Source organism: Chamaea fasciata, unplaced genomic scaffold, assembly GCF_029207755.1.
Source record: "Chamaea fasciata isolate MVZ Bird 193981 ecotype frontalis unplaced genomic scaffold, bChaFas1.0.hap1 SCAF_21, whole genome shotgun sequence".
NCBI lineage: Eukaryota > Metazoa > Chordata > Aves > Passeriformes > Sylviidae > Chamaea > Chamaea fasciata.
The window spans coordinates 10,419,515-10,434,293 of record NW_027094106.1 but is presented as its reverse complement, the minus strand read 5'-3'; the positions used below and the strand labels follow the sequence as shown (position 1 = coordinate 10,434,293).

Genomic DNA, 14,779 nt, shown 5'->3' with positions numbered 1-14,779 from the left:
AGTAGCTACAACCTACAAAGAAATACGGGAGGGAAGGGAAAAAGACACCGTGAGAGTTAGTTTTCAGTTACTTAAGGCAAGCCCTTGAGAACTACACACTGTACAGCTTCGACCAGGCCGCAGCAGGGTTAGTGCAGCGTGTGAAAGGACCTGGGTGAGGGGGGGAGCTCCACTGCTCAGTGCGTGTTCTTTGGGTGAGCGTGAGGCCGGAGTCTGGGGGAAGCTTTCTGCAGTTTAAAGGCGTTGGACATCACTGGTGTGTCAGGGACCCAGTACAAATGGGGGGAAATTGCACAGGAGAAGAGGCAAAGTTTTCAACTACAACTCCAAGGCCCCCACACCCAGCAGAGACCAAACTGCCACCACAGTTCCTGTGTCAAGGATTTGGGTGGTTCTGATTGTGTGTTGCAGGAAGAAGGTGAAGGATTATAGGAAGGGAAGGGGTGGGTTAAACATCAGAATAAAGAGAAAGTAAATACAAGCAGCTGAGGAGACAAAAGAACATGAGCGCAGGACATGGTGAATGTGCACTGAGCACAGATGTGTCTGTGGCCTCAAACCCATCCAGACTGAACCGCTTCAGAGGGCAACAGTGGCCTGCTCTTGTATCCTTCCCTTCCTCAGGCAGCACCTGCCATTACCATCACAGGGAAAGTTGTGACCACTCTGGGGTCAGCTGGGCCCGTCCCAATGCTGTTGTGGATATTCTCTGACACCAAACAGGGGCATCAGTCACTGCTGGAGGGAGGAGATTATGGTCAAGGAGGAAATTAAATGTCTGAGGCCCGTGGCTTAGTCATGTCATTTCCCAGGAACTAGAGAAGCAGAGGAGCAGTGCTCCCACCCTGTCAGGTCTGAAACCCCAGGAAAGCAAATAAAGCTCAGAAACGCTCAGTTAGCAAACTGCACGGCAGCAGTGTTGCGAGCAGCAGCAGGTACTCACTCAGCAGACTTCCAGAAGTGCCCTGGGTGGGAGAGCCGGCGGTTCAGTTTTGGCAGCTTTTCAAGCATTTCCATGAGGACAGTGAAGCTGGGCCTCTCGCTGAGCTCAAAGGCCCAGCAGGCCGAGAGGATTTCCTGCAGAGGACAGTGGTGGCTCGTTATCCCAGTTCACGGGTCAGCTGTGCAGACCACAACACTGTCTGAGCGCTGGGGTGCGTGTGAGCCCAGGCAGACGCCGCTCACAGAGGGCCTGGACACTGTCAGAGTCCCGGAGCGTCCCGTGCTGGGGGTGTCCACTTCTGCACCAGTTACGGGCACAGGCTTAACGTGGTCTCTCATTCTCACCTGTTCTCTTTCGAGTTGTGAGAACACCGAATCTCTTGAACAGCCCCCTCCCTCCCTGGCCAACAGCTGCACGAGGACTCCTGCAGCCGAGGTACTTACATTGACCTCCTTGCCCAGGCTGACAGTGGCAAGCACTTGTCTCACGCCCTCGCCGCTGCCGATCTGCCAGATGAGAGCCTCTGCAGGCTGGCTCTTGAAGGGCCATTCCCGTGCCTGCAGCTCGTACCACACGGTCCTGCAATGCCAGCACACAGTCAGGCCCCTGCCTGCTCCTCGGAGGGGAAAGACCCCATGCTGGCACCGCTCCAGCTGCTTCGGCTGAGCTCTGGGAGGTGCCTACGGCTGTGCAGCAAACCCTGCCACCCATGGCTTTAGGGAGAGGTGAGGAAAAGGTGTCCCAGCTGGAATCCCGAGTCTGGGTGAAGGGGAGCGCTGACTGCAAGGCTCAGGCCAGTAGCCAGTCTCACTCAGCAAGCTCTCACGGAACCCCTGGGTGCTCCTTTCTTACCCAAAGGCATAGATATCTGCAGCTTTGGAGAAAGGCAGCTTGTCTTCATCTTTCCCTGGGGCCATCTCACGGACAATCTCAGGGGCCAGGTAGCACAACCAGTCATGAGGCAGCTTCAGTTCATTCTCCCTCCTGAATCCAAGAGACAGAAGCAGGACTAAAACATTGGTTTGGAGGCCACGTCTGTGCTGCACCTGATGCTTTGGCGTTATTGACTCCAACGTTTTTGCCTAATGTTTTGTTTCCGATTTTCTTGCCATGTTAACAAATAGACATGTGTCAGCCTGACTCTCACAGCTCCTTCCTGGGTTTAAGGTCTTGTTTGTTCTGTGCTCTGAGTCTAAATCCAAACTCTCTAGCTGTGCTGCTGCAACTGTAGGAAGAACTCTGCTCAAAAGGGAAACAAAGCAAACATGCACAACGCAAACTGAGTCTGTACCAAACCAATGGACGCTTCTCACACACTGCAGGAAATGATTTCCTATTTGATCATTTGTCATTCTAGAGGTGGAACCAAGCACTGAAGCCTCCACTTACCTTCCTTCCTGAACCACACCCGAAATTCCAAATAATCCAAAGTCGGTGATCACAACTTTCCCATTGTCATAGAAGACATTTTTGGATTTCAGATCCTTATGTACAATCCCCTTTGCGTGGAGATACCCCATGCCCTGGGAAACACAGCAGAGATGGAAATGTTCTTGGCTTTTTGTTATTTCCAAGCACGTTCTGCCAGCTTCTAACACATTTCTTCTTCTAACTCCAGTGTCAAGGATTGGTTGAGAAGGCAGGACCCCTGTGGGACTTGCGCAGGAAGGTGTGGGGAGAGGCTGAGGGAGCAGCTCCCAGCCCTGTGTGCAGCTCCGCGCTCTGGCTGAGGCCCTGCCCAGAGGCTCCCTTGGCGTAACGAGCCCTTACCTTAATGATCTCCTGTGCTATCTGCCTGGTCTTGTTGATGTCCAGGGAGATCTTGGGGTCCCTCACAAAGGAGTGCAGCGTCCTTCCTTTGCAGAAGCTGCAGGAAATGTTTATACACGAGAACAGCATTAGCCAGCCCTACAATACACATCCAGTAGAACTAACGGAAAGATCTGTCTCCTCACCTGGTGATGATTGCTAGGTGAGGGGGGTTCATGCAGGCTCCCATGAACAGCACCACGTTCTCATGCCGGGTCTGCCTGTAGTTCATCACCTCCTTCTTGAAGAGCTTGAGGTGATCCTGGTTGTTGCCGTCGATCTCCAGCAGCCTGATGGCCACCTCGCCGTGCCACTTGCCCTTGTAGACCTTGCCCCAGCGGCCCTGGCCGATGGGGTCCCCCAGCTGGATCTGCTCGAAGGGGATGTCCCACTCCTGCAGGTACACGCTGGTCTGGCTGGGTTTGCGGTAGATCATCCCCTGCAGGTGCGGCCGCCGGTTGGGCAAATCTTCCACCTCATCCTCGTCGTCCTCGGGCTCCGATTTACTGGCCTCTGGTTCCTCCACCTGGCCACAACAAGGGGCGGGAAAGGTGTGCTCGCGGTGTCCCGTGGGGGCAGAGCAGCCCCGCAGCACAGGCTGCTCCAGGGGCCTCGGGGCAAAGCAGCCAACCCACCTGTGCTTGCCGTGCGGCTCCGCCCGTGCCCGGCTGCTGGGCAGCGCTGCAACACAAACAGGGAAAACAACGTTTGGGGCCGCTGGCAACGGGGGCTGTGCTGCCGTCAGGGGAGCAGAAGAAGCCAATACACAACAGACCCTGACAGCTATGGAAGGTCAGAGAAAAATATGGCTCCTGCTCCGTGGAAAAGGGAAGGACCCTAAGCTCACATCGGCAAACGAGGGACAAAGACATGGAAGTGATTCTTGATAATTAAGTGGCAGGAATTGATTTGGCAGCGGCATGGCTCTGTTATTACACTGTGTTCCAGGAACAGTTACTCCCATTCCTGCCCCTGAAACACCTGCAGTGGAGCAGCTGGCCATGCAGGCTGGAAGCTTTTCCATGCCCTGCAGCTGGGATCCTGAAAGAGCTGTTTGCTTGCAGCTCAGTGTGCCTTGCCCTTCGAGTTACAAAACTCCAACTTGTGTTTCATTGAGCCTCCTCACAACCAGAACAAGACCTTAAAGGCTTGGACTCCTCAGTGTGCCATTTCGAGTTAAGTGTCATTTTCAGCTTTATAAACTGGGAAAACCAGCATCACCCTCAGTGACTTCAGTTACCCTGGGAATTCTCAGGTGTTAAATGTGGTTTTGGCCATAGCACAGCACCTCTGGGCTGAGCTGAGCATTACCAGCTAAACGCTGTGACAATGAAAGGATTTAAAACTCTACTTACTTAGTGTCTGCAGCAGTTTCTGGAAGCTGTGCTGTTTGTGCAGGACTGGGAATTTCTGGGAAAGTAGAAACAGTTATGATACATCTTTTACCCTTCAGTCTCCTATAGACTGCAAGTTTTAACATTGTGGTATCAGCTATTTACTTCTTATTTAGGAATTATAAATTCAACCACAGACAAAGGGATTTTATACTTTTACTGATTTAAAACTATGCTCTTCTCTCCTATGCCTGCATGTTGGCTGAGGCCAGTCCTTTTCCATCTCCCCTACCTCTCTGTAAAGTCCTTTGGGCCAGGCACAGAGCCATAAAAGGGAGTCTTTAGAAAGGAAGAGCATGGATGCGGATAGAATCCCACAAGAAATAATGTTCTACAGCTAAATATTCAAAGTTCCATCTCAATACATAAATCAAGTCACTATCTCAGATTAAGGGGAGAGAGGGCTGAATACACACTGAGGTAAGAGAAAGTCTGGATTGTTTTAGACAGGTTTTTTAAAGCAGAGTGATTGTTCTTGGGCAGCATGCAGAGGTTTACAAACAAGTTATGTTTTGGCAGTAGAAGTCGGTTAGTAGAATTAAAACAATCAACTCACCTGGGAAGATAAACTGTTGTCTATGCTGAAGGTAGTAGGCAGCTTTTTAATTAATTGCAGTTTTGTAAAAAAGGAACAGCAAAAAAAAAAAAAAACAAACAAAAAACACCAGGAGAAAAAAACAAAACAACACAAACAAATTAGAGGATCATCAGTGAGTGCCTCATGTGCATTCAATGAATTAGTCCCAGGTCACTGCTGGGAACAGATTAGTGGATTATCAGCCTGCTGGGGGGAATTTCAGCACATGCATTTTGGGAGGGCCCCGACAGATGACAGGTATCAGACACAAGCTGTGCCACCTCTCTCAAACAGCCTGCTGGCAAACACCACACCTGCATCCCCAGTGGCAGGAGCAAAGGGAGAGCCCAGGAACGTGCAAGGCAGGCCCAAATCAGGTGTGATGTGCGCTCATGTCTCAGCTCTGCAGAGGTGCCCCCACAGAAGCTGAAGCTCATGAACCATCTGCCTTTTTTATTTTTTCAGTGAATCTGAGAAGTCTGTCCCAATGCAAAGTAGCTGCAGTGGAATCCTTACAGTGAACTGTCTCTGGTCCTTTTTAGAAGGCTCAAACAGCAACTTGAGTTCACAGGTCAGAAGCTGATGCAAAATTCAGCAGTGTTGAAGGCCAGCTGTGGAAGCTACTGAGCCCCATGTGACTTCAGGTCAAAGGAATTGCATTTATTCTCACTGTTTAGACTTTGCCCTTGTCAGAGATTCTTGCCTCTCTCAGCTCTGGTTAAAGCTGCACACTGGGGCTCACAATCCACAGGGCATGAAAGGTAAACTCCTTTCCACCAGTCATGCCTTGACAGTGGTTTAAAAATGGATGTCGACTGTGAGTTATGTTTTGGAATGGTCTGGTAAAGTAATTCGTTCCAGTTCTCATTTTTACAGCCTGCTCCAGCAAGCACCTCCCTCCTGACTGAAAGCCCCTGGTGAGCACACATTGCAGGCAGCATGCATTGTACAACACAAAGGGGAAAGGAGGAGAAAAAATAGCTTTTTCTTCAGTCCTTTTCCAAAAAGGAGAAGGAGAAACTATCCTCAGTAATCTGTTTCCTGCAAAGATATCTTGCTGATACCCTTTAAAAACTTGTAAGAAAGACATTTTCATTTTTATCAGATGACAAGCTACGCTTTTACACCTTGTTTAAGGCACAACCATGTATTCAGAAACCTCCAAGTCCCAATGAATTCCTGGTCAGGCTGTCCTTGCAGAGTCTCCTGCCAGAGAGGAGTTTACCTGGGAAGTTGAACCGCCCGTCCCTCTGGCCCATGGGGGACGGGTTTGGGGGAGGCGTCGCACTGGGAGGGTTGGAAGACTGGAAAGGTGCTGGAGAGGATGGCGTGGATGAGGTTGTAGAAGAAGGATTACTGCTGGAGTCCAGGTGGTTTATTGCTGGTGGATGCTCCTGCAAAGCAGGGAAAGTCACTCTGAGAAAACGATGCAGAGAAAGGAGCAGTTCCCCTTGTGTCTGCTGGACAACAGATAGAGGGAGGCTGTTCCCAGGCGCCATGGTGGCATTGCTTTTCTGAGTAAGCACCTGGAGCTCTGCACAACCCCCGTTTTACAGGAGAAAATGTCACATTTCCAAGTCTTGCAGAGTGAAAGCCCAAGGAGCCGTTTTGGCTCCAACCTCTCCCTCCTGCTGCTCCCCAGGGACTCGGGACACGCTCCAGCCACCTCGTACCTTTTTAGTTAGTGCTTTGGGGAGAGTTCCAAACTGGGGCTCTGCGGGTCTGTCTACTGGATTATTGATATCAGACGGGACAGACTCTGTTCTTCTTATTTTTGTTACTAAAAAACAGGTTGGACAAGGGAGAAAAACAGCTTTAATGAGACTTTTTATTCTTTCCATACCATCAATTACACTGAAATGCCAAGAATTTGCAGAAAATTACTTACTGGGAAGGAAGGATATTCTACAAGCAGGTGCCTCTTTAGTACATTTGTTGTGACATTTTAATCTGAAAGATAACCATTACATGTTAAATAGCAACTTGTTCTTTCCCAAAAAGAGGAAGCCTACCCTTAATTTGTGATTCTTATGCTAATCCCAGAAGGAGTTCTGGAATGCTCAGCCCCAGAGCAGCAGGCATTTGTATGGAGAATCCTATTATGTGTGTCATTAGGCTAATGAAAGCCACACACATATCTTAGCATCTGATTTATTTTTAATAGAATTACTTTCACCGACTCTCAGCCAGTTAACAGTGAAGTAGTAAAATCTCAGTGCTCTAGACTAACAAGCCTGAGAGAAGCAAAAATTAACAATCCTGGCTGTTGTAAGGGGTCCAGCTCCCGTTACAAGATTTGCCCAGGATGAGGTAGGAAGCCTATGGCAGGGAAACAAATGCAATTCATTCATGTGTCAGGCTGCCAGTTTCAGGTGTGAGTTGTGCCAGAGCATCCCTTTGCAGGTCAGAAGGACCAAAAAAACGATGCCACTGCTAGAAGTGCATCGCGTCAAGAGACAGGAGTGACTGCAGGCTGTGTAAGCCCAGCTGCAGGCTGTTCCGAAGGAGACATCCCCATGTGCTCACCTGCAGTACTTACACTTCACCCCGAACATCATGCTCTTCTGGCACACTTGGCAAATCTGAGATAACCAGGACTTGGTAGAGAACCTAAGAGAGACACGAGGGGGAAAGCTGATGTTAGCTGGTGCCCAAAGGAAAACGAGCATTTGTAGGGAGCTGAATCTGACCACTGAGACACCCGAGCCGGCTCCAAAGCCGTGTCAGTCCTGCGGCACCAGGGCCCGGCCCGGCCCTGGCCCTGCTGCTCACCTGTGGGTCACAGCCAGGCCAAAGTCCCTTCGTACCGTCTGGGGGGATCCCTGGGAGAGCTCTGGTGGAGAACAAGAGGAGGGCTTAGGGAGGCATGGCTCACGTGTGCCCGCCACCCTGCACAGAAAGCCAGCAGCCACTGCCCCAGGTCAGCACCACCAGCCATGAGGTGCCACAGCTCAGACTGCTTTGACCCCTGGGACGTTGCTCTTGTATTTGTTTCCATATGATTGGATAAATCGTGGTGGTTTACATTTAGGGATTACAGAAATCCATCTGATCAGGTCTAAGCCATTCTTAAAGTGGAAAGTCAGACTTTACTCCTAATTGCTTTACTCCCAACTGGTTTACCACAAATACCATCACCCAGTTTTCCTGCAGTGTCAGTAGATTTCAGAATACTCTACTTCACTGAAAATTATCTCGATTTTCTGGACAGGGCCAGCATGACCCAGAAGAATACAAACACACATGTGAGCTAACATAACTTAGCAGTGCAGAAAGGGAGATCTAACCTTCCAAATGCCAATGCAGGATGGCAGTGGCTAGAGCACATAACTTCCCGAAAACTCTCCAATATTCAGAATTCTAGCATATTTCCTGGACTAAATCTACAGAAATATTGCACATCTGAGGCAAACCCCAATGTGCAAGCGCCAGCACAGCAGCAGGGCTGGCTCAGAGCCAGTCTCCTCACTTGACCATAGATGGCACCACAGTCTTTTTTATCGTTAGTCCAGGGGAGCTTCTGAAGGCATCCGTGATCCTCAGCCTCCTGAAGAGGCTGGAATGGCTAGGTGCTTTTCCAAGGAATCCAGCTGCTGGCCTAGGGCGGCCATCCAAACCACCCCAGCAGAGCAGTAAAGGTGGCTGTCAGCAGCGGGCAGAGGGTTACATCCTCACTGAAGGGTTCAAACCACTATCAGCCAGTCTGGGATTGCCTGGGACTCACCAGAGCCCACAGCAGACTTCAACCCAGCCAACAGGTCTGTATGAAGAGAAGCACCAAGATCCTTCATTTCTGTTTGAACTTATTCTAATGCCTTTTTCATTTATCCCACCCATTATCTCACTCTCCCCAGGGAAATGCTCAGATTTCTGCTGGCATTTTCACTTCACAGTCTTTCTATTTCTGATAGTAATTCCTGAGATTTTTGTTTTAAAGGGCATTAGCTGCATGTGCAGAGCTATAATATCCTTATTTGGACTTTCATACTTTTTTTTAATACTTGGACACTTTCCGAGCTGCTCCAATCTCTCTCCATTAGCTTTCAAGGTTACAGGTTGTATTTGGGACACAGCTCAGGACAGAACCCCCACTGGCCCTGGCGAAACCCAGCCCTGCTCCTGCCAGCCATCACCCACACGAACAGAGTCCTCAGCACAGAGGGAACACCCCACATTGCAGACCATGCTGCAGCTTCCTCAGAAAGCTGCACACAGCTTAACCTCATTGCAGACACACTGGGCACTGCACATCCACAAGCACCAAAGGGTTAGATGTGAAATTCCTGTCCCAAGAGGCATCAGTGCCAGCTGTCTGAGGTCACAGGTATGCACCGCCCTGGCTCTAACCCCTGAAACATCGGCATTCCTTTGCCTTGCTTGTGTCATCTTAGCAAATACCAGGTGCAACCAAGTAAAACCCTGCGGTTCTGTGGCAGGCCAAGCTCCTGCTCAGTTAACAGAAGCTCTGGGATGGGAGGGCCCGTGGAGAAGCTCCAGAGGCTGCCCAGGGATGGCCAACAGGGAGCTGACAAGCACAGGCTCTTCTCTCTCAGCAAGGCACTGCAGACACACCTGTGAGAATCTCTTACCGAACCTAGAAAGAAGAAAAGGTACATATGTTTAGGAACTGATATTCCTGTGACAGGCACACGCTTTGCTAGAGCAGGAACTGCTGCCTGCAGCGTGTGCAGTCAGGTTTACAGACACCTCTGGCTTTGCACGGGCTCCCGGGGGTGCCGCACTGCCAGTATTTCCCCGCCTCCGTAGGGCAGCCTTTGCCGGCTCCGGTCTGGGAGGAAACTTACTTTACTGGAGGAACTTCGTCGATCCTGTTGCCCAGCTGAGACTCGTGGGACTTGCTCCTGGTGAGGGTGGGGAAGTTGGGCAGCAGCTGGAACACCTTGCGGCAGGGGGGCGGCGGCGTCCGCGGCGGCTTCAGGCGGTGCCGGCGCTTGGGCTGCGGCGTGGCCGGCGGGGTGACGGTGATGCTGTGCGGAGTCCTGGGCCTGCCCCCGGCCGCGGGCAGCACCAGCGCCTCCAGCAGCGTCTCTGCCGAGGGACAGGGCCCGAGGCTCGGCGCCGGCGGCTCGCAGGTCCGCGGCGGCTGCTGGCCGCCCTTGGCTGGGGCGCACGGGGACCAGGCGGGGTCCGGCTGCGAGCAGGAGCTGTCCCGGCGCTCGGGGAGGGCCATCGGCACATCGTCCCTCGGCTCCCCTCCTGTCAACGGAGCAGCGTTAGTGCGTGCACGGAGGGCGCCGCTGCTCGGGGCTCCCGGGCGTTCCTGCGCAGGGCTGTGGGCGCCCGTTTCACCTGGCAGGATCTCCCCTGAGCCCCGGCACGGCCCCGGGCTGGGAAAACTCAGCACAGCGCCTGATTTGGGCTTTTGAGAGACGTGTACTTGGGTTTTTAAAAATGCTGTTGCTTTCTAAGAGATGAATGCCATGACTCCTGAGCAACGGCTGGTTTATACAGGGCGGATGGGAAATATTTGACAGCCTGGGACAAGAAAGATTAGAAAAAAGGAAATATGAGACCGAGCTGTTTGCTGACTTTTTCCATTAGCTAATCTTTATGATTTGCAAATGGATGAACTGTCGTAATACCAACAGGAAACATCACCTTTCAGTGACAGATTGATAACAAAGAAAGATGTGGTGCATGTGAGTACCAGTCCTCTGGGAGAGGCTCTTGTACAAACAGATTTTACAGTGCCTGTGGAAGTGCTGGGGAAAGGCTTCTCTCTGAGCTGGCCATATCTGGGGAAGGCATCACCTACAAGGAATCTGGTTGTGTTTAAGTAAGCCAAGGATGTGTCCTGACCCATGGAGAAGGAACTGGAGCATTAGACAGAACTCTGAACAGAAAGGGTTAATAAGGATCTAGTCTACTGAGTAGGAGAGGGTTCTACACACATTTATTTCCATTTATTTCTCTGACTCGATGTCCAAACCAAGCCCACCTGACGGCTCTAGATGGGTTTGATCAGTGCCCGTTGTGCACACCCCAGAGCCACTGTGGTCACAGAACATCCCCACAGAGTGTCTGGACAGTGGGCTGGGCTGCTGGGACACCGATTCCGCAGGAGAACAAGGCAGTCTGTACCTGACTCTGTCACCTTCCGCAGGCAGCTCAGGGCCCCGTTCAGCCTGGAGCACTCCTCATCTCTGGCCCCACATCTCTTCATTGTCTCCTTCACCTTGGACTCATTCATTTCTAGTAAGGCATCCAGGGTCAGCTCCTCTGGTATTCTCTGCAGGAAAACAAGACGAGACCCTTCATGTTACTCTCTGTGCACAAATAAGAGTGTCACCTGTTGCGTACTGTCGGGAGCGGCACTGTCTCACTGCCTGGGCTGACTCACGGTTCATCCCTCTGGCAGGGCCAGCAGCGCCCACAGCGGCTCTCTCCCCTGGGGTGTGAGTGTGCTCTGCACCTCCGGGACTGGTCATCCTCTGCTCTTCCCCTTAGGATTACAGGGCATTGAAATATTCTTCTCCCCTTGTGGAAAATTTTTGCAAAGCTACTAATGAAACTGAACTTTCTCATTAAAAACAGAGGCAGAAATAAAACAGGTCTAAAACCTGAAAAAGTGTCAGATAAGGATGTCTGGCATTTCCCGTACTGAAGTGAACAGCAGAAACAGTGAGGAAAATTACTTCTTTATTTGAACGAAAAAGAAATGTTTTGACAAAGATAGTGGCCTCCTCCTCAAGCAGTTTTTCCTTCACCAGAGAACCAGCCTTACCCTATCCTGCCTGGAGAGATATCTGTGCAGGACTCCTTCTACATCTTAATACACCAAAGCCCCACAGTGATAAGGTTCAGATTGGGCAGACACAAAAGATACAAGAGCCTGGAAAGCACAAAATGATCTGGTATTTCCTGACACAGAACTGAGCTATGTGTGTCTCTTCTCCCCCATTCAAATGTTTCCAGTGTAAGTCTGCAGCAATTGTGGTTAATAAACAAAACCAGGATACTTAGCCCAGATACCCAGGAATTTCCCTGAAAAGTTCTGCCTAAACAAACCTCCCTGCTGCCTATTCTCACAATGAGATCACAAATTTCACAATATTTGGCCTTTATCCTAAAGTTTCAGCTCCTGGAATCAAGCTATATAAAAGGCTTTGAACTTTGAAGGGGAAACTCAAAAGTGTGTCTCACTGCTTGGTGAAACAAAAAGGCTGAAATCCTCCAGTCCTTAAACCCCGCTTCCGACTCAAATGCAAACGTGAACGTGTCAAATGTCCTTTGACAATTGCATCTTTCTTACCCCAGACTCTTGCTCTGAGAGCTGACGCAGGACTGAGCTGTGACAGTGCTCAGCAGCCCCAACCTTTGGAGCTTTGTAGGTGGCAACACAAAGAGTTTCCAATTTTAGTAACTGTGGCATGGAGCAAAGAAAAGGAATACATTAAGAAAGGGCAGAAGTCTAGAAACACATCCTGCCTCTTCTGTCACATGCTCTGAACTGGATGAAACACAAAGCACAGCTGACTCAAGGGGAGGCCAGGAATTTAAATGAGCAGTAAGCACGAAGCAGGACCAGAGCAGAGCCAGAGTTCAATTAAGTTTAGGCAGATTTTATTTTTTTTCTGTAACTAATCTTTGCAGAGTAACAAAAGCATAGACATCCCAACTGATGCTGGGTATTATTCATTTTTCTGCACCTCTGCACCACCATGATGCAGGAATAAGACTGCCCCCAAAAGCTTGCACCTCAATGACTTGGATAAAATTCAGAAAGAACAGAGACAGTGCAAAATCTGCTTCCTGGGATTCCTGCCCTGCAATCACCTTCCAAAAACAAAACTCCCAAGGGCCCAGATACTCAGAGCTGGACCTGTAATATGCTACCACAACTCCAACACCCCAGCAGGAAGGCAGCAGGGTTTGCTCACGCAGAGCCCCAGCTGAGCTGGGCTGGCAACACCAGAACTGCACCAAGTCTCTCTCACAGTCAGTCCTTCCCCCAGCACCCCCCAAATTCCTCTCCCCCAAATTCCTCTCCCTGGCAGCTCACAGAAGCAGTTTTTTTCTGCCATGCAGGACCAGGCCCTCGGCCTCGGGGCACGCCAGCACTCTAGAGACAGGGCCAAACAGGGATCAAGATTTAGTGGGCCGTGGAGACAGCTTTCTACCCCAGTCCAGCTGCTCCTGGAGCAGGGAAGCCAATGGTGCCCTGTTAAGCACAAGGAAAAGCCAATGTCTTACATTTACATTAAAAACATTTATCCTATTTCATACTGTTACACGGCGTTAGAGGAAGTGGGATTACAGTGATGCCATTTTTGAATTCTCTTGAAACATTTCCTCACCCTCACCATTCCCCCTAAGAAAACAACCCAGACTACACAGCCCTTGCTGTAGGCAGCAGCATCACTCCAGATCTCAGCAGGAGCTCCCCAGTCCCATCACCCAGGATCCCCTCACTTCCCAAGCTTTCCTGACACATGTAACCTGGAACTTATCGGAGCTGTCAGCAAGTTAGCTAGTAAAGTGGAAAAACCCAAGGTTTCCTAGGGTGAGCAAGCTTTCCCACCGCAGCCAGTGGTAGCTGGAATGCAGGCCCAGCTGGGCTGGGACTGGTGGCAGCGCTGCTGGGGATCTGGTTTCTCCAATGCCTGTTCTGTGGCAGGAACCAACCTTCAAAGCTGGATCAAGGACTCGAACCTTCCAGGCTGCAGAAAAAACAATTGTTTTTAAGATGCCAAGGAACTGATCTCTTTAGAATGTCAGGGCACTCTTCCTTTGCCTCGTCCCTTTGGAGGACAGTCTGCCTCTGCCCAGAGCTGACCGGTCAGTGAGGTCCCCACCAGGCCCAGCTCTGCAGCCCCAGCCCGAGGGGCTGTACCCACACACAAAGCCCAAGCTCCTCGTCTGCTCAGGAGTTTAAGAAAGGCAGAACAGCAAGTTGTAGGAAAGTAGAAAGTACAGAAGAGGAGATTATATTTAAACAATCCCAGTGACCTTGAGCTGGGAGAGCTCAGACTTTCTGAACCTGCTGCCAGCCCCCATGACACGCGACAAAAGAAATAAGCCTTCAGAGAGGGGGAGGGAGGGGAAGTAAGAGGCTTTCTTTAAACAGCCACTCATGTGCTGCACATATGTGGTGGCTTAATATAAAACTGGTCAACCTGATCCCTGTGAGATTGGCCTGCTCTGCCTTGGCTGTGTGTCACCCCCCAGGCAGTGTGACAGTGAGGAGGGTCACTAGTTCAGGGTGGCTCTCAAACAGGCTCTGCTGCTGCCCCGGCTCAGCTGTTGTGGGGGAGAAGGGCCCCTGGGCCCTTGCACAGGGGTTACTCCCACTCTTCTCCACTGAGGGTGAGAAGTGTGGGTCCAGCGGACCTCTCTTCACCTGTTTCTTCAGTGGGTGCTGAGGCTTTTTAAGAAAACAGCTTTAAAAATGCAGGTTAAAGGCTTGCATTAGGACCAAGCTCAACACCGTGTCCCTGGGCACACCTTGTCTTGACAGGGACAGCACTCTGCTAGTAAGGTCAGATTTAAAAACTGAGAGAAAAAGCAGGAAAAGACAGAATCTGCTTTCAATCTCCAGCACCTCATAACTGCCGGCAAAATCTAAAGCCTAACCGTGCACTGCTCAGCAGAAGGGATGCTAGAAAGTCCAAAGCAGGAAATTATTCCTCCCTACAACAGGTAAGAGGACTTTTCCCTAAAGCCCTCCTGCTTATCAGACACAGACTGCACTTCATGGTGCACACGTCTACAGAGAGAAAAGTGAGTGCCAATGCATCCAAGGAGCCATGCAAGGGTCAGTCTCAATTAGTCAGGGTGAAGAGTTCACCACAGTCTTTAATCATGTCTGGTGTCTAACTTAAATCCCTGAAACATGGCAAAAATGCTGGTATCTAACACTGTGGAGGGGTTATTTTTGGTAAAGATTCCACCCTGCAGATAAGCCTACGTAGCTAATGCTGCTGCAGGCACTCTGCAAAATCAGCCTGACCTGCTCCTCGACCCAGCAGCCACAGCTCTTCCTGTAAAGCTGGACAGTTGTCAAGGCCCCAAATGCCTCCTCTTAAATCAATACAT

General features: G+C 50.6%; 1 protein-coding gene across 1 annotated transcript in view; it reads right to left on the bottom strand.

Annotated features, from left to right (window-relative positions):
* KSR1 (kinase suppressor of ras 1) overlaps positions 1–14,779 on the bottom strand; it is a 50,713-nt gene that overhangs the window by 3,879 nt on the left and 32,055 nt on the right. Inside the window, exons 3-19 of the mRNA XM_066202213.1 lie at positions 10,826–10,973; positions 9,529–9,940; positions 9,313–9,317; positions 7,496–7,556; positions 7,250–7,333; positions 6,612–6,673; positions 6,397–6,503; positions 5,949–6,117; positions 4,703–4,744; positions 4,108–4,162; positions 3,388–3,433; positions 2,899–3,278; positions 2,714–2,810; positions 2,333–2,466; positions 1,796–1,927; positions 1,387–1,522; positions 944–1,077 (exon numbers count right to left, since the gene is read on the bottom strand). Coding sequence (XP_066058310.1) covers positions 944–1,077; positions 1,387–1,522; positions 1,796–1,927; positions 2,333–2,466; positions 2,714–2,810; positions 2,899–3,278; positions 3,388–3,433; positions 4,108–4,162; positions 4,703–4,744; positions 5,949–6,117; positions 6,397–6,503; positions 6,612–6,673; positions 7,250–7,333; positions 7,496–7,556; positions 9,313–9,317; positions 9,529–9,940; positions 10,826–10,973 — 2,204 coding nt within the window. The remainder of the gene's footprint in view (positions 1–943; positions 1,078–1,386; positions 1,523–1,795; positions 1,928–2,332; positions 2,467–2,713; positions 2,811–2,898; positions 3,279–3,387; positions 3,434–4,107; positions 4,163–4,702; positions 4,745–5,948; positions 6,118–6,396; positions 6,504–6,611; positions 6,674–7,249; positions 7,334–7,495; positions 7,557–9,312; positions 9,318–9,528; positions 9,941–10,825; positions 10,974–14,779) is intronic.